The sequence below is a fragment of the Engystomops pustulosus genome, chromosome 11 (genome assembly GCF_040894005.1).
Source record: "Engystomops pustulosus chromosome 11, aEngPut4.maternal, whole genome shotgun sequence".
NCBI lineage: Eukaryota > Metazoa > Chordata > Amphibia > Anura > Leptodactylidae > Engystomops > Engystomops pustulosus.
Window position 1 is genome coordinate 75,881,632 of NC_092421.1, and position 23,977 is coordinate 75,905,608.

At 44.9% G+C, this 23,977-nt stretch overlaps 1 protein-coding gene across 1 annotated transcript; it reads right to left on the reverse strand.

Moving 5' to 3' along the window:
• Positions 1 to 1,916: 1,916 nt before the first annotated feature.
• On the reverse strand, positions 1,917 to 22,765 carry LOC140105484 (killer cell lectin-like receptor subfamily B member 1B allele C). The gene is made up of 8 exons (XM_072129431.1): positions 22,577 to 22,765; positions 17,114 to 17,254; positions 15,724 to 15,801; positions 14,080 to 14,178; positions 8,631 to 8,714; positions 2,848 to 3,002; positions 2,634 to 2,746; positions 1,917 to 2,037 (listed from the first exon to the last, which is right to left on the reverse strand). The coding sequence occupies exons 2-8, from the start codon at positions 17,190 to 17,192 to the stop codon at positions 1,917 to 1,919; spliced, it is 729 nt and encodes a 242-aa protein (XP_071985532.1). The 5' UTR covers positions 17,193 to 17,254; positions 22,577 to 22,765.
• Positions 22,766 to 23,977: the final 1,212 nt, after the last annotated feature.

Below are 23,977 nucleotides of genomic sequence, written 5' to 3' on the forward strand. Positions count from 1 at the left end.
GCCAAAATATCACCCTTATCCTTCTTGGCACAGACGCCAAGAAGGCTTTTGACATGGTAGACTGGTGATTTATGAAGGAAACCCTAACACTATTTGGTTTCCCCCCGACATTTGTATCCCCCTGTGATATAACAAAACCAGTCAGGATTGCCCACTGTCCCTAAAGGTTTAGAACTGCCAGGACTTGCTTTTAGCTGCCCTCTTTTTCAACAAAATATGGTCTGCATGAACACAATTAGGAGATTTATCAGAGGTCTCTTAGAGCAGAACATGGCAACCAATCAGAGCTCGGCTTTCAATTTCCCACAGCAGTTTATAAAATGGAAGCTGAGCTCTGATTGGTTTCCATGAGCAACTAGAACAGTTTTACCTTAGAAACTTGAGGATACATCTCTTTATTGACCAACAACCTCCAACCCGGATAATTTTGTAGTCTTCATATAGTGCATACAGCACCATAAGCACTGCAGGGACTTGAAGAAGAAGGGGTCAATCACCTTTTTAGCCACCTTCTGCCATCACTTTCTGGATTTCTGGCGCATGATCATCATGAATATGGTGCCCCCTGCACTACTCCTGCAGAGTGTAGCACTGTTTTTTTGGTGCACCTTTAACATGGTATGTGTGACAAAATTCTGTCGGACTTTGCATGACTAATGTGGTGCACGGTCCAACTGAGCATTGGAACGCTCCTTTTAGTGCAGAATTTTGTATTGCATCAGGTGTAGTGCAACCTTGAGAATGCTGTAGCTACCCTGATGCAGAAACATATCTTGTTTATCCCTGAATTGAGTGGTTTTGCTGAAAAAACTATTACGAAATTATGATAATGAGGCTCTGTCGCTCCAGGGGCTGCCAAGATGCTTGTCTTCTCACATTAGTTATGTACTGCTCAGAGGATGATGTAATCACTGTGTTGTCCCTGATAGACAGAAGTAATCAATCGCTGCACCATCCCCCAGCTGCTGTGTATGAATCATCCAGCTCAGGTTGATTAGTCCTGTCTGGGCAGTTCAGGAAGCTCCGTGTAATGTGTTTATGAACGGCAGCCTGCATGCAACCCAGGGTCCTGAATTTTATGATTGCCTTTTTGAGCAAAACCACTTGGATCAGGTATTAAACAAGATATGTTTCTGCATCAGTGTAGCTCCAGCATTCTTAAGGTATGTTTGGTTTACAATGCATAAAACAAATGGTAGATTTCTTTTAATACCCGTGCAAGCAGTTTGCACATGAAAGAACGTGCAAAGTCCAACAGAAAACTGGCAATGGGGCTTTAGTAAATCTGGGCCCTGGACTTGTGCGTTACTCTGTATAGAGTGTGGTATATAGTGTGCAACAAGCATTAATATTATGAATATTTCACTTTTTCATCTTACTTTATATTATATAATTGGGTTCCATTATCTCGGAGGGGCCCCCCCACCCCTTCCCATACCAATCCCTGTCCCTTCTTTGCTTATTGTATGCTCTTTAGGTGTCTCTACGGGTGCACTGTACAATCAAACATTTGTAATCTTGTATGATTGATGAAAAATTCAATAAAATCAGAATAGATAGTAAATACATATTAGTAATAATACTATACCGGATGCATTGGTGCACGTCAATGGGAGGGGACACCTGTAAAGAATGTGGTCACCCGGACCCTTATAGCGATATCTGTTCTCCTCTCTATATCATCTGATGGATGATAAAATAAAAGTGTGAACTAAAGATTGGGATTCTTATAGGAGGCTCCTAAATGATTCGTCATATATAAGGCAGAGCCATTCAGCTATTCTTACTGATCCCTGACTCCGAGTTTTATGTCACCTTCCAGGTTCTGTCTGTGTTTTTTATTCAGATTTTATACAGTATAACATCAAATCACAAATAACAATATATATATATATCATTTCCATTATAGTTGTCAGTCAAGTCTCTGATTTCTTTAGACATGTCCATTGGTGTGTAACATTGCAGCCGACAGGATAATAACCATGTTTAGTCATTGATACACAGTGTCCTGATGATGGTGCTGACTTTATCTGGATCCTGAGGGACAAGAGAACAAAACAAGAGAATATGACTAGTAAATAGAAATGAGGAGAATACAGAGCCGAGATCTTCTATATCAGTGGTGGCGAACCTATGGCACGGGTGCCAGAGGTGGCACTCTGAGCCCTCTCAGTGGGCACTCAGCACAGAATTCACCGGGCAGGAGATCCTCCTGCAGGCCCAGGTAGCCCAGGGCCTGACACACTCAGCGTTATTTTAAAATGAAGCATCTGGGTCTACCTGATACTGCAGGAAGAAAAGGTGTGGACATGCGCGGATTATCATTGGCGCCATTGAAGCTCCTGCTCTTAGCGCCACAATTTTTCCTGGTTAGTGGGTTGTCAAGGGAACTCCAATGGCAATCTAAATTTTCCCTCCTTCTGTTAACGATATTGGTGTCCTCGGGACCGCTGAAAGCCTCAGCACGGAGCAAGAAGAGTTTTATAAGTTAATGCTAGAACTGCTGTGTTGGCACTTTGCAATCAGTGGGTCTGGGTTGCAGTTTGGGCACTCGGTCTCTAAAAGGTTCGCCATCACTGTTTTATATACTCCCAGTAATGAGCGGCGAGTGCTGGTGTCAGGAGGAGACTTACAAGCTGCTGTTATACTGTTCTCCATCCACCCATCTCCAGGCACTTCCATCTCCGCACAGTCCTGTCCAGTATGCATTATCCACCCAACGTCTGAGAGTTCTCTGTATAAACTCCTGTAATAATAAAGACATTTCATGGCATGAAACATATAAAGGTAGTGACATGACCAGTGGGCGGTCTTATATAATCCTTCCATATGATACAGACACCAGACCTGCTCTTCCTGGGTCTTTATGACCAGTAGATCGGCTCCCATCGTCCTGCAATGATCCCGACTCTTCTCCCATGATGTTTTTTTTTTGTCATCTGAATAGTAATAACAGTCATCTCCACGTTGGATCCAATCATCAGGACACAGAGGACGACATCCTGTTTGAAATAATAATGGAGGATATCACACACTATGATAAGAGGAGCTGTGCAGGGCAATTGGGTGTGTGTTGTGTAGTGCTGTAATCCAGGGGCGTAACGATCGCCCCGAGAAGGGCCTGAGCCACAGCAGTCACTCCCACGACCCAGGCCCTCCTGTAAAATCTACACTGGCCAGCAATACAGGATACGGCCGGCGATAGCTGCTGGGGGAATTGGGTGGCGATAGCTGCGGGGGGCTTGCGGTGATAGCCCGCGACAGATGGGCATCTGGCAGGAACCCAGGGACGGACATGCGGACTATAATTTGCTAATGATGTGCCCCGGGCTGTCCCACTGATATGCTGCGGCCTGCATGTCAGGGGAGGTAATGGGATGGGCCCGGGGCACATCATTAGCAAATTATAATTCATCTGTCCATCTCCTGCGGCCCGGCCTGGCCTGCCCACCCAACATGCGATCCAGTCTGCCCCACCCACCCCACATGTGGCTCAGGCCATCCCGTCCACCCACCCCACTCGCTGCCCGGACCATCCTGCCTTGTCTGTATATACAGGATGTGTGTGTGTATATGCTGTATATCTGTGTGTATGATGTATATACAGATTGTGTGTACGTACATATGCTGTATATCTGTGTGTATGATGTATATACAGATTGTGTGTACGTACATATGCTGTATATCTGTGTCTATGTTGTACATAGTGGATGTGTGTGTATATATTCTGTATATCTGTATGCACATGTATATGTTGTAAATTTGATGTGTATATACTGTATGTGTGTATATTTGTATGAATGTGTAGACACGTGTATGAGTGTAAAAATGATTGTGATTGTATAAATGTGTTTAGGTGTATGGGGGCCCCGTTTCTAAGTTTGCCTCAGGACCCACTGGGGTCTTGTTACGCCACTGCTGTAATCTTTATAAAACCTAGAACCTTGAGGTAAAACTGAGCAAGAATTCTCGGATATTTGACATGTGCAATATTTTATATCCTCTGGGGTGAACTTATTTTTGACTTTCCACCAATTTTCTGGCAGAAAGGATAAGGTAATAGATAAAAGAGATGATATAAATGTGGATAAACTTGTGTAAAAGTCCATTCAACTGATTGGACTTGATTAGGAAAGGCACAAACCTCTCTATATAAGACCTTACAGCTCCCAGTGCATGTCAGAGCACATGAGAATCATGAGGTCTAAGGAAGTGCCCAAGGATCTCAGAGACATAATTATGGCAAGGTATAGATCGGGCCAAGGTTACAAAGGAATTTCTACAGCACTCAAGGTTCTTTAGAGCACAGTGACCTCCAAAATCTTTAACTGGAAGAAGTTTGAAACAACCACAGCTCTTGTTTGATCTGGCCGTTCAGTCGAACTAAGCAATCGTGGGAGTAGAGCTTTGTTGAGAGAGGTAAAGAAGAACTATAAGATCACTGTGGCTGAGCTGTAGTTATGCAGTAGGGACCTAAACACAATTGAGCATATCTGGAGAGACTTGAAAATGGCTTCAACCAACATTCACCATCCAACCGGAGAGAACAGGAGAGGATCTACAAGAAAGAGGCAAAGGATCCCCAAAGGATCCCCAAATCCAGGAGTGAAAAACTTGTAGCATCTTCCCAAGAAGACTCCTGGCTGTACTAGCTCCAAAGCTGCTTCTACTCAACACTGAGCAAAGGGGCTGAATACTTATCACCGGGGGCTGACTACTTATCACCAGGGGCTGACTACTTATCACCAGGGGCTGACTACTTATCACCAGGGGCTGACTACTTATCACCGGGGGCTGACTACTTATCACCGGGGGCTGATACTTATCACCAGGGGCTGACTACTTATCAACATGGGCTGACTACTTATCACCGGGGGCTGAATACTTATCACCAGGGGCTGACTACTTATCAACATGGGCTGACTACTTATCACCGGGGGCTGAATACTTATCACCAGGGGCTAAATACTTATCACAGGGGGCTGAATACTTATCACCTGGGGCTGAATACTTATCACTGGGGGCTGAATACTCATCACCGGGGGCTAAATACTTATCACTGGGGGCTGAATACTTATCACCGGGGGCTGAATACTCATCACCAGGGGCTGAATACTCATCACCAGGGGCTGAATACTCATCACCAGGGGCTGAATACTCATCACCAGGGGCTGAATACTCATCACCAGGGGCTGAATACTCATCACCGGGGGCTGAATACTCATCACCGGGGGCTGAATACTCATCACCGGGGGCTGAATACTCATCATCAGGAGCTGAATACTTATCACCGGGGGCTGAATACTTATCACCGGGGGCTGAATACTTATCACCAGGGGCTTAATACTCATCACCAGGAGCTGAATACTCATCACCAGGGGCTGAATACTCATCACCAGGGGCTGAATACTTATCACCAGGGGCCGAATACTTATCACCAGGAGCTGAATACTCATCACCAGGGGCTGAATACTCATCACCAGGGGCCGAATACTCATCACCGGGGGCTGAATACTTATCACCGGGGGCTGAATACTTATCACCAGGGGCTGAATACTTATCACCGTCATCAGCTGCGACACCGCCACATCATAGTGTACGCCCGCCGGATTGCATGGACGCGACTCTGCCGGAAAGAGAAGAAAGAAGAGAGAAGAGAAGCCGCCGGGAACCGTGCCGAAGATCGGGAGCCACGCAGAGTATCGGGGGTGAATATAAAGTTTATTTTTTTTTTTTATGTAATTGGCATACAGGGGGCTGGCTGTTTACTATAGAGAGCTGTCTGGCTGTATACTACATGGGGCTGGCTGTATACTACAGGGAGCTGGCTGGCTGTATACTACATGGGGCTGGCTGTATACTACAGGGAGCTGGCTGGCTGTATACTACATGAGGCTGGCTGTATACTACATGGGGCTGGCTGTATACTACATGGGGCTGACTGTATACTACAGGGAGCTGGCTGGCTGTATACTGCATGGGGCTGGCTGTATACTACAGGGAGCGCGCTGGCTGTATACTACATGGGGCTGGCTGTATACTACATGGGGCTGGCTGTATACTACATGGGGCTGGCTGTATACTACTTGGGGCTGGCTGTATACTACATGGGGCTGACTGTATACTACAGGGAGCTGGCTGGCTGTATACTGCATGGGGCTGGCTGTATACTACAGGGAGCGCGCTGGCTGTATACTACATGGGGCTGGCTGTATACTACATGGGGCTGGCTGTATACTACATGGGGCTGGCTGTATACTACTTGGGGCTGGCTGTATACTTCAGGGATCTGGCTGTATACTACTTGGGGCTGGCTTTATACTACAGGGGGACGGTTTTAGGGGTCTCTGCTCATATTCAGGCCGGCTTATACTCGAGTATATACGATACACCCCAAAGTTGGTGATGCAATTTCTCCTGAATATGAAATGTGGCTGGAAACTTCTAAAAAGGGAAGGCACTGGATTTTTGGAGGGTATATTAGGTCAATGATTAGGTCAATGATTCCTACTCGGAATGGTCACCAGTTATGAGTGGTGTACCTCAGGGTTCTGTGCTTGGCCCACTACTATTTAATATATTTATTAATGATATAGAGGTAGGAATTAATAGCACTGTGTCTATTTTTGCAGATGACACCAAACTGTGTAGTGTAATACAGTCTATGGAGGATGTTCATAGGCTGCAGGGTGACTTGGACAAACTGAATGTTTGGTCATCCACTTGGCAAATGAGGTTTAATGTGGATAAATGTAAGGTTATGCACCTGGGGGCCAATAATCCAAAGGCAAAATATGTCCTTGGGGGAGTAAATCTGGGAGAGTCCCTTGTTGAGAAGGACCTGGGGGTACTAGTAGATCATAAATTGAATAACAGCATGCAATGTCAATCAGCTGCCTCTAAAGCTAGTAGGATCTTGTCGTGTATCAAAAGTGGTATGGACTCTCGTGATAGGGATGTAATATTACCCCTGTACAAGGCACTGGTTCGGCCTCACCTGGAATATGCTGTCCAGTTCTGGGCACCGGTCCATAAAAAGGAGGCCCTGGAGCTGGAGAGGGTTCAACGTAGAGCCACAAAAATGATAAGGGGTATGGAGGGTCTTAGTTATGAGGAAAGATTAAAACAACTAGATTTATTTAGTCTGGAAAAGAGACGACTACGAGGGGACATGATTAATTTATTTAAATATATGAATGGTCCATACAAAAAATATGGTGGTAAGTTGTTTAAGTTTAGATCAAATCAAAAGACGAGGGGGCACTGTCTCCGTCTGGAGAAAACAAGGTTTAATCACCGGAGGCGACAGGGCTTTTTTACTATGAGAACTGTCACTCTGTGGAATAGCCTGCCTCAGGCGCTGGTCGCAGCAGGGACAGCAGAGAGCTTTAAGAAGGGTCTAGATGCCTTTTTACACCTAAATAACATTGCTGGTTATGTTATATAGAATTGTTTCCCCTAAATCCCTTCCTCATCCAATCCCTTCCTTGGTTGAACTTGATGGACAAGTGTCTTTTTTCAACCGTATAAACTATGTTACTATGTTACTATGTAATGGGGGTTATTTATCATAACACTGCTCTTTGGGACAGTTCTAGAAGTGTCTATGGAGCTCCGGTGCCCATCAGATTCATTAGAGTGGATTTGGCCCTTAAATGTTCATATTCTCTAATTGTTGTCTAGGTTTTTTTTTTTCCACCAAAAAAATTCAACATGCATAAATTATCCATGCAGGGGGGGCTGCAGTGACTATGAGACTTTTTATGCACCTTTTTCAAAAATGTCATACAGTAGTTTATGGTTACCTTGCCAGAACCAATGATAACCCTCAATGTTTTTAATTGGTGTACTTTACCAGCACCAGTGTAAGTTTTTCGTTTTCTGTTTATATAGTCGTATCAGGCTTAGTTTTTGCAGGATAAGACACAATTTTGTTACAACATTTTGAAACTGCTTTACCTAATTGTTGAAATGTTATTAAAGGAGATCTACTACCAGGATGAAGGATTGTAAACCAAGGACCGATATACTTTTGTGGGCCCCCTCTGGCAGGATTCGCTCTTCCTTTAGCTTCTTATGCCCTTATTTTTTTAAAAAAATAGGCTTTAAAAATTATGCAAATTAGCACCTATGGAGCCTGGAGCTCCTCAGGCTCATTTATATTATTTTAAAAACCTGTTTTTGTAAAATCCAGGACATTAGAAGCTCAAAAATGAGCGGATCCTGCCGGAGAGAGCACACACCAGTTTGTCAGTGTGCTTGGTTTACACTCCTTCATCCTGATGGTAGATGTCCTCCTTTTTTGAGGAAACTTTGTTTCATTAGTTGCATGCTATCTTTACGGGTTATTTATCGTATTCTGGTGCTCGTGTGCGACGGGTGACTGAGCCGGGTTTTAAGTGAAATGCCAGTTTCTTGCCCATTTCTTTTGGAAAATCTTGCTCTGATATATGAGATCTTTGGATTCCGAGTAAGAACTTTGCTTGTAATACAAAGTATTTGTTTGTTGTGTAACAAATCTTTTGCATTTCAATGATTTCCTATGCGAATTCTTGCTTTGATTTAAGAGCGCTTTGGATTACAAGCATATTCATGGAGTGAATTGTGCTCCCAGGTTCCATTGTACTTACCTTGAGTGTTCTTAGATGTATTAAAATTGGTCCCTGAATTGTCGATAGGTGGATTATCATAAGGCTTCTTTACAGGGAAAAAAACTAAAAGAAGCAAAGATAAAATGGACGGTGAATATTATTTGTTGTAAAAAGTGGTATCACGTTTATATGTGCCGATAAAGTTGCACAAGGCTACTCTTGGCAATGGAACATAAAAGTACTAACCAACAAAATTATCATTCTGTTGGCTACTGGAACACCATGGAAGTCACTCCAGACCCTCCTGCCATAAGTGATGCTTTTTGAAACTTTTTATGTGATTTTTCAACAAAAATTTGTCACAAACAGCAAGCGGTGCATAGTGTTGGTAAACTGCAGACAGATTTATTAAAGGACCAAAGCCACTTTAGTAAATGGGCAGCAAAGCTCCAAAGACACCAAGCTCTTGTGTCACCCCCTCATCATTCATAGACTGTAAGCTCTTGTGTCACACCCTCATCCTCATAGACTGTAAGCTCTTGTGTCACCCCCTCATCCTCATAGACTGTAAGCTCTTGTGTCACCCCTCATCCTCATAGACTGTAAGCTCTTGTGTCCCCCTCTCATCCTCATAGACTGTAAGCTCTTGCGTCACCCCCTCATTCTCATAGACTGTAAGCTCTTGCGTCACCCCCTCATCCTCATAGACTGTAAGCTCTTGTGTCACCCCCTCATCCTCATAGACTGTAAGCTCTTGTGTCAACCCCTATTCCTCATAGACTGTAAGATCTTGTGTCCCCCCTCATCCTCATAGACTGTAAGCTCTTGTGCCCCCCCCTCATCCTCATAGACTGTAAGCTCTTGTGTCCTCCCCTCATCCTCATAGACTGTAAGCTCTTGTGTCAACCCCTATTCCTCATAGACTGTAAGATCTTGTGTCACCCCCTCATCATTCATAGACTGTAAGCTCTTGTGTCACCCCCTCATCCTCATAGACTGTAAGCTCTTGTGTCACCCCCTCATCCTCATAGACTGTAAGCTCTTGTGTCACCCCTCATCCTCATAGACTGTAAGCTCTTGTGTCCCCCTCTCATCCTCATAGACTGTAAGCTCTTGCGTCACCCCCTCATTCTCATAGACTGTAAGCTCTTGCGTCACCCCCTCATCCTCATAGACTGTAAGCTCTTGTGTCACCCCCTCATCCTCATAGACTGTAAGCTCTTGTGTCAACCCCTATTCCTCATAGACTGTAAGATCTTGTGTCCCCCCTCATCCTCATAGACTGTAAGCTCTTGTGCCCCCCCCTCATCCTCATAGACTGTAAGCTCTTGTGTCCTCCCCTCATCCTCATAGACTGTAAGCTCTTGTGTCAACCCCTATTCCTCATAGACTGTAAGATCTTGTGTCCCCCCTCATCCTCATAGACTGTAAGCTCTTGTGCCCCCCTCCTCCTCATAGACTGTAAGCTCTTCTGTCACCCCTCCTCCTCATAGACTGTAAGCTCTTGTGTCACCCCCTCATCCTCATAGACTGTAAGCTCTTCTTTCACCCCTCATCCTAATAGACTGTGCCTCCCATCCTCATAGACTGTAAGCTCTTGTGTCAACCCTCATCCTCATAGACTGTAAGCTCTTGTGTCCCCCTCTCATCCTCATAGACTGTAAGCTCTTGTGTCACCCCTCATCCTCATAGACTGTAAGCTCTTGTGTCACCCCCTCATCCTCATAGACTGTAAGCTCTTGTGTCACCCCCTCATCCTCATAGACTGTAAGCTCTTGTGTCACCCCTCATCCTCATAGACTGTAAGCTCTTGTGTCCCCCTCTCATCCTCATAGACTGTAAGCTCTTGCGTCACCCCCTCATTCTCATAGACTGTAAGCTCTTGCGTCACCCCCTCATCCTCATAGACTGTAAGCTCTTGTGTCACCCCCTCATCCTCATAGACTGTAAGCTCTTGTGTCAACCCCTATTCCTCATAGACTGTAAGATCTTGTGTCCCCCCTCATCCTCATAGACTGTAAGCTCTTGTGCCCCCCCTCATCCTCATAGACTGTAAGCTCTTGTGTCCTCCCCTCATCCTCATAGACTGTAAGCTCTTGTGTCAACCCCTATTCCTCATAGACTGTAAGATCTTGTGTCCCCCCTCATCCTCATAGACTGTAAGCTCTTGTGCCCCCCTCCTCCTCATAGACTGTAAGCTCTTCTGTCACCCCTCCTCCTCATAGACTGTAAGCTCTTGTGTCACCCCCTCATCCTCATAGACTGTAAGCTCTTCTTTCACCCCTCATCCTAATAGACTGTAAGCTCTTGTGTCACCCCTCATCCTCATAGACTGTAAGCTCTTGTGTCACCCCTCATCCTCATAGACTGTAAGCTCCTGTGTCCCCCTCTCATCCTCATAGACTGTAAGCTCTTGCGTCACCCCCTCATTCTCATAGACTGTAAGCTCTTGTGTCACCCCCTCATACTCATAGACTGTAAGCTCTTGTGTCACCCCCTCATCCTCATAGACTGTAAGCTCTTGCGTCACCCCCTCATACTCATAGACTGTAAGCTCTTGTGTCACCCCCTCATTCTCATAGACTGTAAGCCCTTGTGTTACCCCCTCATTCTCATAGACTGTAAGCTCTTGCGTCACCCCCTCATACTCATAGACTGTAAGCTCTTGTGTCACCCCCTCATTCTCATAGACTGTAAGCTCTTGTGTCACCCCCTCATCAGTGGCGTAACTAGAGTCCACTGGGCCCCGGGACAAAATTCCTAATGGGGCCCCCCCTCCCCAATTATACCTAAAAAAAAACTCAAAACCCTTTCTGCTAACCGATATTTCAGTGATTATTACATATTCTGCCCCCCACAATTAATTATTACATATTCTGTCCCCCCACAATAAATTATTACATATTCTGCCCCCCCCACAATGAATTATTAAATATTCTGCCCCCCCCCCACAATTATTACATATTCTGCCCTCCCCCACAATGAATTATTAAATATTCTGCCCCCCCACAATGAATTATTAAATATTCTGCCCCCCCACAATGAATTATTACGGTACATATTCTCCCCACACAATTAATTATTACATATTCTGCCCCCCCCCACACACACACACAATTAATTAATTATTCTTGCCCAAACCCCCCCAACCCAATGAGTTATTAGATCAAATTAATGATTTTATAAAATAAGCCCCTTTAAAAAAAACCCTATACTCACCTCTGGCAGCGGGTCCCGCGTCTTCAATCTTCTTGCCGCGGGCGGGCATGAAGGGGTGCGCGGCCGCGTGATGACGTCATCACGCAGCCGCGCATCCTAGTTCATGGAGCGATGTGCGCCGGGGTTGTCTTCCGGCCACATCGCTCCAGTTATAGTGCTCGAGCGGCCGCTTACTACCGCAACGAGCACTTTACAGGGACGGGCAGGAGCTTCCTGTCCTGACGGATGGAGGCCCCTGCCCGACTGCCAGTGGCGTACCGACCGCGGTCGCCATTGAGACGGTCGCCCGGGCCCCCCCGTCCGATGGGCCCGGTCTCAATGGCGATGGCTGCAACCGCGGTCGGTACGCCACTGCCCCTCATCCTCATAGACTGTAAGCTCTTGTGTCACCCCCTCATCCTCATAGACTGTAAGCTCTTGTGCCCCCCTCATCCTCATAGACTGTAAGATCTTGTGTCCTCCCCTCATCCTCATAGACTGTAAGCTCTTGTGTCAACCCCTATTCCTCATAGACTGTAAGATCTTGTGTCCCCCCTCATCCTCATAGACTGTAAGCTCTTGTGCCCCCCCTCCTCCTCATAGACTGTAAGCTCTTCTGTCACCCCTCCTCCTCATAGACTGTAAGCTCTTGTGTCACCCCCTCATCCTCATAGAGTGTAAGCTCTTCTTTCACCCCTCATCCTAATAGACTGTACCTCCCATCCTCATAGACTGTAAGCTCTTGTGCCCCCCCTCATCCTCATAGACTGTAAGCTCTTCTGTCACCCCCCCATCCTCATAAAATGTAAGCTCTTGTGTCTCCCCCTCATCCTCATAGACTGTAAGCTCTTGTGTCACCCCTCATCCTCATAGACTGTAAGCTCTTGTGTCCCCCTCTCATCCTCATAGACTGTAAGCTCTTGCGTCACCCCCTCATTCTCATAGACTGTAAGCTCTTGTGTCACCCCCTCATCCTCATAGACTGTAAGCTCTTGTGTCACCCCCTCATCCTCATAGACTGTAAGCTCTTGTGTCACCCCCTCATCCTCATAGACTGTAAGCTCTTGTGTCACCCCCTCATCCTCATAGACTGTAAGCTCTTGTGTCACCCCCTCATCCTCATAGACTGTAAGCTCTTGTGTCACCCCCTCATCCTCATAGACTGTAAGCTCTTGTGTCACCCCCTCATCCTCATAGACTGTAAGCTCTTGTGTCAACCCCTATTCCTCATAGACTGTAAGATCTTGTGTCACCCCTCATCCTCATAGACTGTAAGATCTTGTGTCCCCCCTCATCCTCATAGACTGTAAGATCTTGTGTCCCCCCTCATCCTCATAGACTGTAAGCTCTTGTGTCACCCCCCTCATCCTCATAGACTGTAATCTCTTGTGTCACCCCCTCATCCTCATAGACTGTAAGCTCTTCTTTCACCCCTCATCTTAATAGACTGTAAGCTCTTGTGTCACCCCCCTCATCCTCATAGACTGTAAGCTCTTGTGTCACCCCCTCATCCTCATAGACTGTAAGCTCTTCTTTCACCCCTCATCCTAATAGACTGTACCCCTCATCCTCATAGACTGTAAGCTCTTGTGTCACCCCCTCATCCTCATAGACTGTAAGCTCTTCTTTCACCCCTCATCCTCATAGACTGTAAGCTCTTGTGTCACCCCCTCATCCTCATAGACTGTAAGCTCTTGTGTCCCCCCTCATCCTCATAGACTGTAAGCTCTTGTGTCCCCCCTCATCCTCATAGACTGTAAGCTCTTGTGTCCCCCCCTCATCCTCATAGACTGTAAGCTCTTGTGTCCCCCCCTCATCCTCATAGACTGTAAGCTCTTGTGTCACCCCCTCATCCTCATAGACTGTAAGCTCTTGTGTCCCCCCCTCATCCTCATAGACTGTAAGCTCTTGTGTCACCCCCCTCATCCTCATAGACTGTAAGCTCTTGTGTCATTACCTCATCCTCATAGACTGTAAGCTCGTGTCCCCCCCACATCCTCATAGACTGTAAGCTCTTGTGTCACCCCCCTCATCCTCATAGACTGTAAGCTCTTGTGTCCCCCCCACATCCTCATAGACATGTACACATTACAGGTATATTGCGGCAGGGTATGTGTAACAGTAATAATACTAGTGCAGTCATCAGATGTTACATGGGTCCTGGCAGTCGTCCTCTGTGTGTCTATGGGAGTGCACAGTACTCGTCCAATGTGTTCCCTGTCTCAATGTGTACAGATATTACAACAGATTCATGTACGGCAGTTGTACGGTCACCTATAACAGGACCTACCTGTATATCCAAGAGCGCAGCAAAGGAGAACAGTGATGAGCATGAGAATGAAGCTGAGGGTTTTGTATCTGCAGCACGGCAACGTTTCTTGTTGAACTTCTGAAAATCAATGTGATATGTGTTAGAATCCTGTAAATAATCGGACATCAAGGAGGCTTAGACATCACTCTGTAAGGTCGGGGGCACAATGGGGGTCATTGATCTGTAGTCAGGACATTTGGGCGCGTCTTTTGTGGATTTCTATCTTAGAGGTTGATATATCAGGCAGCTGAGTCTGTGGGGTTTTTGCGACCTTTTAAGTTGCACTAAAGTCTGAAACTCTTCTGCAACCCCTTTCCCACACCTGTCTATTTAAACACAATGGGGGTCATTTACTAAGGGCCCAAATCGCAATTTTTCGTCGGGTTTCCCGAATATTACCGATTTGCACCGTTCTTCCCTGAATTGCCCCAGGTTTTTGGCACACGCGATCGGATTATGGTGCATTGGCGCTGGGATTGCATGCGATGGAAATCAGGGGGTGTGGCCATTGGAAAACCTGATGGACTCGGAAAAACTGCGGAATTAAAAAAAAAAAATGTGTCGCTTGACACGCGCTTACCTGCACCCATGATAGGACAGTGAACTCCGGTGGAATTCAGCGCAGCAGCGACACCTAGTGGACATCGGGTGCACGACTTTAGTGAATCGCCGGAAGAACCGAATCCTCCAGCGATGCTGGATCGCGACAGGACCGGGTAAGTAAATGTGCCCCAATTTGCACCAAAATTTTGATTTTTTTTCATATGTCCGCATCTGCATTTTAAAGAGATATCAGACACAACACTGAAAAATTGTTGCATGGCCAACTTTGCTAGGCAAGTGAAAAAGTTGCAAATTAAGGTGCAAATATGCAAATGGACCCAAATAAAGTCGCAAGTATAAGAGGAAGGAACCCATTGACTGTATTACTGCTTCCACAATCATTTTGACTGCAGAAATCGGCCACTTTTTTATTAATCTAATAAGCCACGACTTTGCTGTAGGAAGTGGACAGACTCAACATCAGTGCGGCTAACACTGCACAAATGTTCCAAAGCCAAAATAATAGGGAATATTTTTTTTCATGGGGAAGAAAGAAGTGACAGCAGTTCATTTACAGCAAAGATTGTTGAGGCGTTATCCCGCTCATGGAAGAAAAAAAATTCCCATCTCTTTCTCCCATTGAAATGAATGGAATAGAAAACTACCTCCAAATTGCCAAGTAAAAAGATCCTTTTGGTTATCTAATGCAGTCTTCCCCAACCACCGGTCCGCGGCCCAAGAACGGTCCGTGGAATCGCTGGTTCCGGGCCATGGAACATCTCTGTAAAAAAAAAAAAATCAATGCTCACCTTCTGCACTCCCCTGCAGCAGTCTTCTCTTCCTTTAGTTAATTTCCATGTCATCACATCGTGTCTACCGACAATAGTGGGGCATGCAAACATACATTTATGGCTATGAAACTGACACCAGACCGCATTCCCCCACCCCACTGGTCCCTGGAGAAAATCTATGTTTACAGCCGGTCCCTGGGCAAAAAAAGGTTGGGAACCACTGCTCTAATGGACCATGTACTTTCAGTCAGGACTGGGCCCACTTACTAAAGTGAAAATATGACCATACCTGGTGCCGGATCTTTTCCTGATAATTGACATTGAGATCCGTTTAGCCTTATGTCAGCATAAACAATTGTCGGAGGAACTGGGTGAAAGAAAACAATAGATCGTTAGCCCATCAGCATAGGCACCACTGGATTGTCCTCATGGTTCTGACCCATATCTCTCCGAGTTTTCATCTAAGGCTACATTCACAAGGTCGTATGGGGGACATATATACGACCAACATATATATACACGTGTATACATCCCCCATAGACGGCAATGGGCTCATGGTGCCATATGGGAGCGGCATGGTGCAGCACACGTGTGGCATCGTACTGTTCCGTAGCCAGGAGAAAGATAGGACAAGTCCAATCTATTCCCCGTAATACGGCGCCATACATCACTGTGGAGAAGGACGGGTGTAAGCGGCGCTCACCCCCTCCTCCTCTCCCGGGTGCTAATGTATGCCTGCCGTTCTACGGTACAGGGGGCACACATCGTGTGAATGTAGCCTATGTTTGTATTTTCTTGTTTTTCCTGCCTTTTTGCACTTTACATCTGTAAAGTGGCCCGTTCACAGGAATTTAGCCATAATGCGAAATATGAAGATCCTACCAACAAAACCCCCTTCCTGGCTTCTTGAGAGGGTGACTTATAGAAACAGGCTGTGGGACATAGGCCCCTAGATATATCTTAGGACTCTCTGGAAGCCTGTATAATAAATCTCAGTGCCCAGAGCAAAGTTGAAGGATTTGTTATGCTTAAATTGCGGAGCTCAAAGTGTTTGTGAGCCCAACTAACGCGTGGGCCTCGTCACAACTGAGACCGCTGTAGCCCCTGATGTTATCTATCCTACCATGTCAATGATCCCGTAGTGCCAGGAAAATGTAGATCTGGATATTTAGCAGCTACGTATACCTGACCTGTTCTAGGTGTATCTCATTACTATTACACCTGCCCTGCCCCCCAGAGGGGCTACATGTTTACCCGAAATCACCTTCATTCTCAGGTGTAGAGATCCATACAGATAATGCCAGTGACATGTAGGACAATAAATTTTTCTGTTATTATTCTCTTCCCTTATACAGGCGGTCCCCTACTTAAGAACATCCGACTTACAGACGACCCCTAGTTACAAACGGACCCCTGGATGTTGGTAATTCACTATACATTAGCCCTAGGGTATAATAATTAGCTGTAGGAGTTATAAAAGGTGCCTACAAATAAGATTTATTGTTAATCCTGGTTCTTATGACAACCCAACATTTTTAAAATCCAATTGTCACAGAGACCAAAAAAAATCTGGCTGGGATTACAATGATAAAATATACAGTTCCGACTTACATACAAACTCAACTTAAGAACCGATCTTGTATGTAACCCGGGGACTGCCTGTATTTGGTTGACATTACCTTCTTCAGTCGTCTGTGTCTTGCAGGGACGTCCATGACTTTTTTTGATTTTTACTTGGGAGTAAGTGACCTGATCCATATTTTTCACAAGTCCCACTATGTCTGAGAGCTCCTAATGATCAGTAAGTGAATTGTGATTTCCTAAAATGATCAGATATCATTACTTCAATTAGGGGAAAATACAAAATGAATCTACACAGATACAAAAACTATATTAGGTTGGTGAAGCCGTTCACCCCAAAACTACATCCTGATGGTCAATCAGTTCTGCAGGGATCTAATACATTAGATATGTGTCTGAGTGGAGGCTTTTATAGCCATGAAGTCCAACTTTATATTAACCCTTTCAGGACCTCGTCCTTTTTTGTTTTTTCATTTTCATTTTTCACTCCCCAAAATCAAAAATCTATTATTTTTTATTTTTACACGTACAGAGCTGTGTTTGGGCATTTTTTCTGCGTAACAAATTGCACTTCATAGTGATGGTATTTACCGTATTTTCCGGACTATAAGGCGCACATTAAAACCTAGGATTTCCTTAGAAATCCAAAGTGCGCCTTATAGTCCGGTGTGCCCTATGTATGGAGGAGGGCAGCGGACCCTACTTACATAGGTCCTCGCTACCGGAGACCGGAGACAGCAGATCTCCAGCGGGAACTGCAGACCACGTGGCACGGACAACAGGCGCCATAGTGCGAACCAACTTCTGCCGCGTGGTCTGCAGTTCCCGCTGGAGATCTGCTGTCTCCGGTCTCCGGTAGCGAGGACCTATGTAAGTAGGGTCCGCTGCCCTCCTCCACCTGAACCGACCCCCTTCCCCGGAGATCGCTCACCTCTTGTCTGGTCGGTCTCCGCTCCGTTTTCCTGCCTCCGCCCCCGGACCTCTGCCACGCCCCCGGACACTGCGCCTTATAGTCCGATGCGCCTTATATATGGAATTATATGCCGGAGAAGTGCAGGGGGCGCCAAATTCATGCAGAATGTGCGACAATACTGCAGCTTGCACTAGTTTTGATAAATGTGGGCCTGTGTGTATAAACTAATCCATCATCCTTCCCCTATTTGATGAAGCAGAACTATCCAGACTCCATGAGGAAGACATAAATGGGGCAGATTTATCAAGCTGTCTAAAAGTAAGAAAGTTCTTAGTTGCCCATAGCAACCAATCACAGCTCCCCTTTCAAATATTTATGAGCACTGGTAAAATGAAAGCTGAGCTGTAACTGGTTGCCAGGGGCAAATAAGAACAGTCTTAGTTTGAGACAGCTTGATCAATCTGCCCCATTGTTTCAATGCTGAAATGTATTAGGGCACATTTACTAAGGGCTTTGCGCCAGTTTTCTGTCGGACTTTGCACGTTCTTTTAGGTGTAAACGGCTTGCACGGGTATTTAAGAAGTGTCTGCGCTGCTATTGTGTCACATGCAACCCTTTTTTTTTTTTGGTGCAACTGCACTGGCCTCCATGTAACCCAAATTAAGGAGCTTTCAGACGCTCAGTCGGATCTTGCGCCCTATTTAACATGCAAAGTCTGCTGCACGCCCTATGTTAAAGGTGCACAAACCAAAAAGTTGGTGAACTCTGTGGGGCCAGTGCAGGGAAGTGGCAGATTCATGATTTCTGGTGCACATTCTTCATCAATACGTTGCACCGATCATTATACACGGGCAAAGCACTTTTTGTAAAGTACTAAGGGCCCCAATCGCTCATTTTCCTCGGGTTTCCCGAAAATTACCGGTTTGCGGTCGAATTGCCCCGGGATTTTGGCGCACGCGATTGGATTGTGTCGCATCGGCGCCGGGTTGCATGCGACGTAAATCGGGGACGGGGACGTCGGAAAACCTGATGAATTTGTAAAAACTGCGGTATTTAAAAAAAAAAGTGTCGCTTGACATGCACTTACATGCACCAGGAATAGGATGGTGAATTCCGGCGGACCATGGCGCAGTAGCGACACCTGGTGGACATCGGGCGCACGACCTTAGTGAATCGCCGGAAGACCGGAATCCTCGCCGGAGAATGCACCGCTGGATCGCGACAGGACCGGGTAAGTAAATGAGCCCCAATGTGTCCTATTGTTCTAATTCGGAAATTAATCTTGTTCTTTCAGTAAATTATGGTGAGACACCGAATTGTTTGGAGATTGTCATTTAACACCAAGGTAACATCGCTGTACTCACTCAAAATTTTCCACCAACATCTCCTGGAGTTATGTTTGTTCTAACCCTATAAATGGGTAAGAGCGGTGTATACGTATTTTACTGTGTCGTTTTTTCTTTTCTCTGACTCTAAGGGGGGTTATTTATCAACGGTTTTCCTGGGCTTTTTTGGCGTTAAAAAAAAGTCTCAAAGTAGTCACATTGAGGATTTTTGAGAATTTTCACAGCTAAAAAGTCTCACAGGACTATATACACCTCTTCATTAATCCGACCTAAACATAGAACTGCTGCGAGTGCAGCACCGGGCAAAGCCAGAGCCAGATCCATGACTTGAGACTTTTGCAAAAAGTCTTATAAAAAGTTTAAAACTTACTCCAGTCTCCTGCTGGTCTATGTTCTGGGACTTTTTATGCATTTTGTATCTGGTCTAATGATAATTAACCCCCTATATGAGGAAACACTTTCATAGTTATGGTTTCTTATCCTTTCTTTTAGGGATTCATGAAAACATACTCATTCCTTTCAATAAAGCAAGCATATAATTCTATGGGAAGCATATAGGGGGACATTAATCATAGTTTTTTAGATTGTTTTTGGCGTTGTTTTGCGCAAAGATCTGACACAGTTCGTTAATTTGGTACATTTTTGCGACTTTTTCTGGCGCAACTCCGGCACTTAGTGGTTTTGAGTCCCTGCGCCTTATCTGACATATTGGGGGTCATTTACTAAGGGCCCGATTCGCGTTTTCCCGGCGTGTTACCCGAATATTTCCGATTTGTGCCGATTTTCCCTGTATTGCCCCGGGTTTTTGGCGCACGCGATTGGATTGTGGCGCATCGGCGCCGGCATGCACGCGACGGAAATCTGGGGGGGCGTGGCCGAACGAAAACCCGAGGATCCGGAAAAACTGCCGCATTTAAAAAAAAAAAATGTTGCTCGGCACGCGCTTACCTTCACTCAGCCCGGCTCGGTGTACTCCAGTGCGTTCCGATGCTCTTCAGTGCAGCAGCGACATCTGGTGGACGGCGGAGGAACTACCTTAGTGAATCGCCGGAAGACCCGAATCCACCGCAGAGAAGGCGCCGCTAGATCGCGAATGGGCCGGGTAAGTAAATCTGCCCCAGTGAGTGGCTGCTATACAGACTTTTGCTCAGCATCTATCACAAACTTGTGATATGATGTCACAGCCCAGACCAGGCACTAACACCCGGGATCGAAAAAATCTGAGATCCTGGGTGTCTAACCCCTTACACGCCACAGGAAAGCATGACCACAGTGTTTAAGTGTCCCCATCGTGGATCAGACCTCCCCAGTGTGCGTACCGGGAGATCAGATCCCTCCTGCCGCAATCCCGGGGTCTGGCGAGTGCCCCGAGGCTATCGGGTCCTCTGGAAAAAACACACAAATAAGTAGATATTTGGTATCACCTCGTCCGTATAGATCTGTACTATAAATCTAAAACAATATTGAATTTGCTTGGTGAACGACATAAAAAAAAACACGAAAAACTTCCCGAAATATCCAATTTTTAATCAATTACCCTCACAAAAAATGTTCTAAAAAGTGATCAAAAAAAGTAACGAGCCCTCGTACAATACGACTGAAAAGAACAACGCTTTTCGCAAAAAATAAGCCCTCAACTAGACCCGTCAACAGAAAAATACAAAAGTTATGCCCCTAAAAGGTTGTTGATAGTAAAAACAATGCGATTTTCTCCATTATTGGTTTTGCTCAGTAAAATTGAACAAAGATAAGAAAAACGACATAAATGAGGTATCACCATAATTGTAATGAATCAGAGAATAAAGATAAAATATTATTTTTACGTTACGGTGAGCGGGGGGAAAAAAAGTGCTGAAAATCCAAAATAAAAATGGATAATTTTGTTTGTGTTCCCCTTGAAATAGTTAATAAAATCTCATGAATAAGCTACAGACCCCCAAAATTAATTATCTATACATTGTATCTAATTCCACAAATAATAAGCCCTCATATGTTCTCATTACCGAAAAAAAAATTATTTTATAGCTTGTACAATGTGACAATACAAATCTGCTGTGAATGGCGCTGCTTTTATTCTATGCCCGGCCGTGCCCCTGTACAGCATGTTACCTCCACATATGGGGTATCAGTACACTCTGGAGGAATTGGGCATCAAACTTTGAGCATTTCATCATTTTAGTCATTATGAAAGTGTAAATTTTGGCCTAAATGAATGTATTTTCCAAAAAAAAGTCAAAAGTTTCTAAATCGCACATTCATTTTGATTTAACCCATGTGAAAAACTTAAAGGGTTAATAGACTTAATAGAAGTTGTTTTACGTATGTTGAGGCGTGTAGTTTATATAGTGTAATTTATGAGGTTTCACTATTATTTAGTCCTTTCCAAGTCACTTGGAAGCTGAGTTGCCCCTCAAAATGTGAGTTTTGACGATTTTCATGAAAATTTGAAAAATCGCACCATAACAGCATCATAACATCCTAGAAAAAGGAGAGGACACAAAATATCATCCAAAAATAAAGCAGACATTCTGGAAATGTTAGTTATTTAGCTGTTGGGGTAGTTTTAGTTCCTGTCTGGAATGCAGAACATTTGAAACTTTGAAAATGAAGATTTTTTCTGAAATTTTGCCAAATTTTCATGTTTTTTTTTTCCTGAATGAAACGCAAAACTTATCACTTAAATATTATAATGAAGTACAATGTGTCTCGAGAAAACATTCTCAAAATCATTTTGGAGAAGAATTTGTGGTCAAAATCTAATCAATAAACCTGATGAGAGTGCAAAAAAAAAGCTCCAATATACATTTTATTATCCTAAGGCCTCGTAAATACAAATGTGTGCTCACCCGGGCTGTAACCTGGGCATACACGTGGCCAGGTGCAGGAGAGAGGAGGAGTGAGTGCTGCTCACCCTTCCCCTCTCCATAGAAAGCATAGCACTAGGCTTTGTCATGATGCCGTGAAACACAGATCGCACCGGGTGTCAAAGACCGCTACGGGGGGCTATGATCGGGCACCCAATTTTGCATCCAGATAACGCTGCCTCCCTTATTTTTGACACAAAGTATATTGGAGAAAAGAAAGACTGGAACATCTCTATGAAACCAGACATCCAAGTATACAGGATAGTCAGAATATTGGCTCCTGTAGTGGTCCGAGCAATAGAACCAATCAGCCACGAATATTCTATATAGAGATATTCTTGGCTCACTATATAGGTCCAAGAACTTAACTTTTTCTAATTATTACTGTATCTCAAAGTTAAAAAAAAAAATTAAAAAGGAACCAAGTGCACACTATACCTTAATACGATCCTTTATGTTGCGATTCTTCTTGTGTTGCGATCCACACAACCAGCGACACTGATTCACTTCCAGAGCTGTGGAGAAAGTCTAAGATATGCATCAAGAATCACGTCCATCTACATGAATGGTTGGAGGCTGAATAGAGGAAAGCTGAGAGGCCGTCACATATAAACCTGCTTGTGCGCAAAATGCTGTGATTGTGTAACCTACTTCCTCTATGGTTTTAAGAATTAGATAAGGGGTTGGACTTGACATCACTTATTCATGACTTCTAGGAACAGACAGGGTCATTTTCTGTATAGATAATAATTGTAACTTCAAGAGGAGCATCTGGAGCCTCGTGATGTATACGGCAGCGCAGAAGGGACAGGGAAAAACTCCCCCAATATATTTTGTATTTAAAATATGCCTTGTGTGCTTTGGTTTATTGGAAATAAATGAATATAGTGGGGCAGATTTACTTACCCGGTCCATTCGCGATCCAGCGGCGCCTTCTCTGCGGAGGATTCGGGTCCGGCCGGGATACATTAAGGCAGTTCCTCCGACGTCCACCAGGTGGCGTTGCTGCGCTGAAGAGCATCGGAACGCACTCAAGTTCACTGGCCTATTCCTAGTGAAGGTAAGTGCAAACTCCGCGACACTTATTTTTTTTAAAATGCCGCGGTTTTTCCAAATCTGACGTGTTTTCGTTCGGCCACGCCCCCGATTTCCATCGCGTGCATGCCAGCCCCGATGGAAAACGCGAATCGGGCCCTTAGTAAATGACCCCCAGTGTGTCCAAATATCAAGCAGGTTCTACTATTGCCCAAAAATAAATGACATAAAATACAAATAAATTCCTAAAAGTTTAAAAATCCATAATAGTCTCACAGCAGAGATCTATATCTATACATAAAATTATGTAAAATATACATATTTGGGCCGGGATTTCATGGGATAAACCTATTGGGGGAAATTTATCAGGGTTTCTGCTCTAGACAATAAAATATGATGTTATTGCAATTATTTTTCACTTTACGGCAGGGGCGTGGAGGGGCATCAATGGGGCGCTGCCGGCTGGTGAGTGGACGCAAACTCGCTGCAGCCGGCAATGTTTCATATGTGAAAAGTCAATGACTTATTTCTAAGGTAGGACCTGGTATAGGAGTAAAAGCCGCACAGCCGCCGAATACATCAAAACCCCGGAGCGCCAGCGTATGATAAATAACCCCCACAGTTAGATGCTGTTAGAGGAAGATGCTGGATGTTAGAAGATGCTAGATAGCTTTGAAACACGACCAGCCCATTTATTCTGTAGCGTGGTCAATTATAATAATTTGAAAAAACAGGACTCAACATTTCTCCATATCGATTCCTATTTATTGAGAAAACCTGAAGCGAAAGCTGCAGCAGAGTATT

Bases quoted from the DNA above. Each gene is read 5' to 3' on its own strand.
- LOC140105484 (XM_072129431.1), bottom strand. From the start codon at position 17,192: ATGGATCAGGTCACTTACTCCCAAGTAAAAATCAAAAAAAGTCATGGA. The intron at 15,802-17,113 runs GTAATGTCAACC...TCTTTCACCCAG, and splicing joins GACACAGACGACTGAAGAAG to TTCCTCCGACAATTGTTTAT. The intron at 2,038-2,633 runs GTAAGTCTCCTC...CTTGTCCCTCAG, and splicing joins GAACAGTATAACAGCAGCTT to GATCCAGATAAAGTCAGCAC.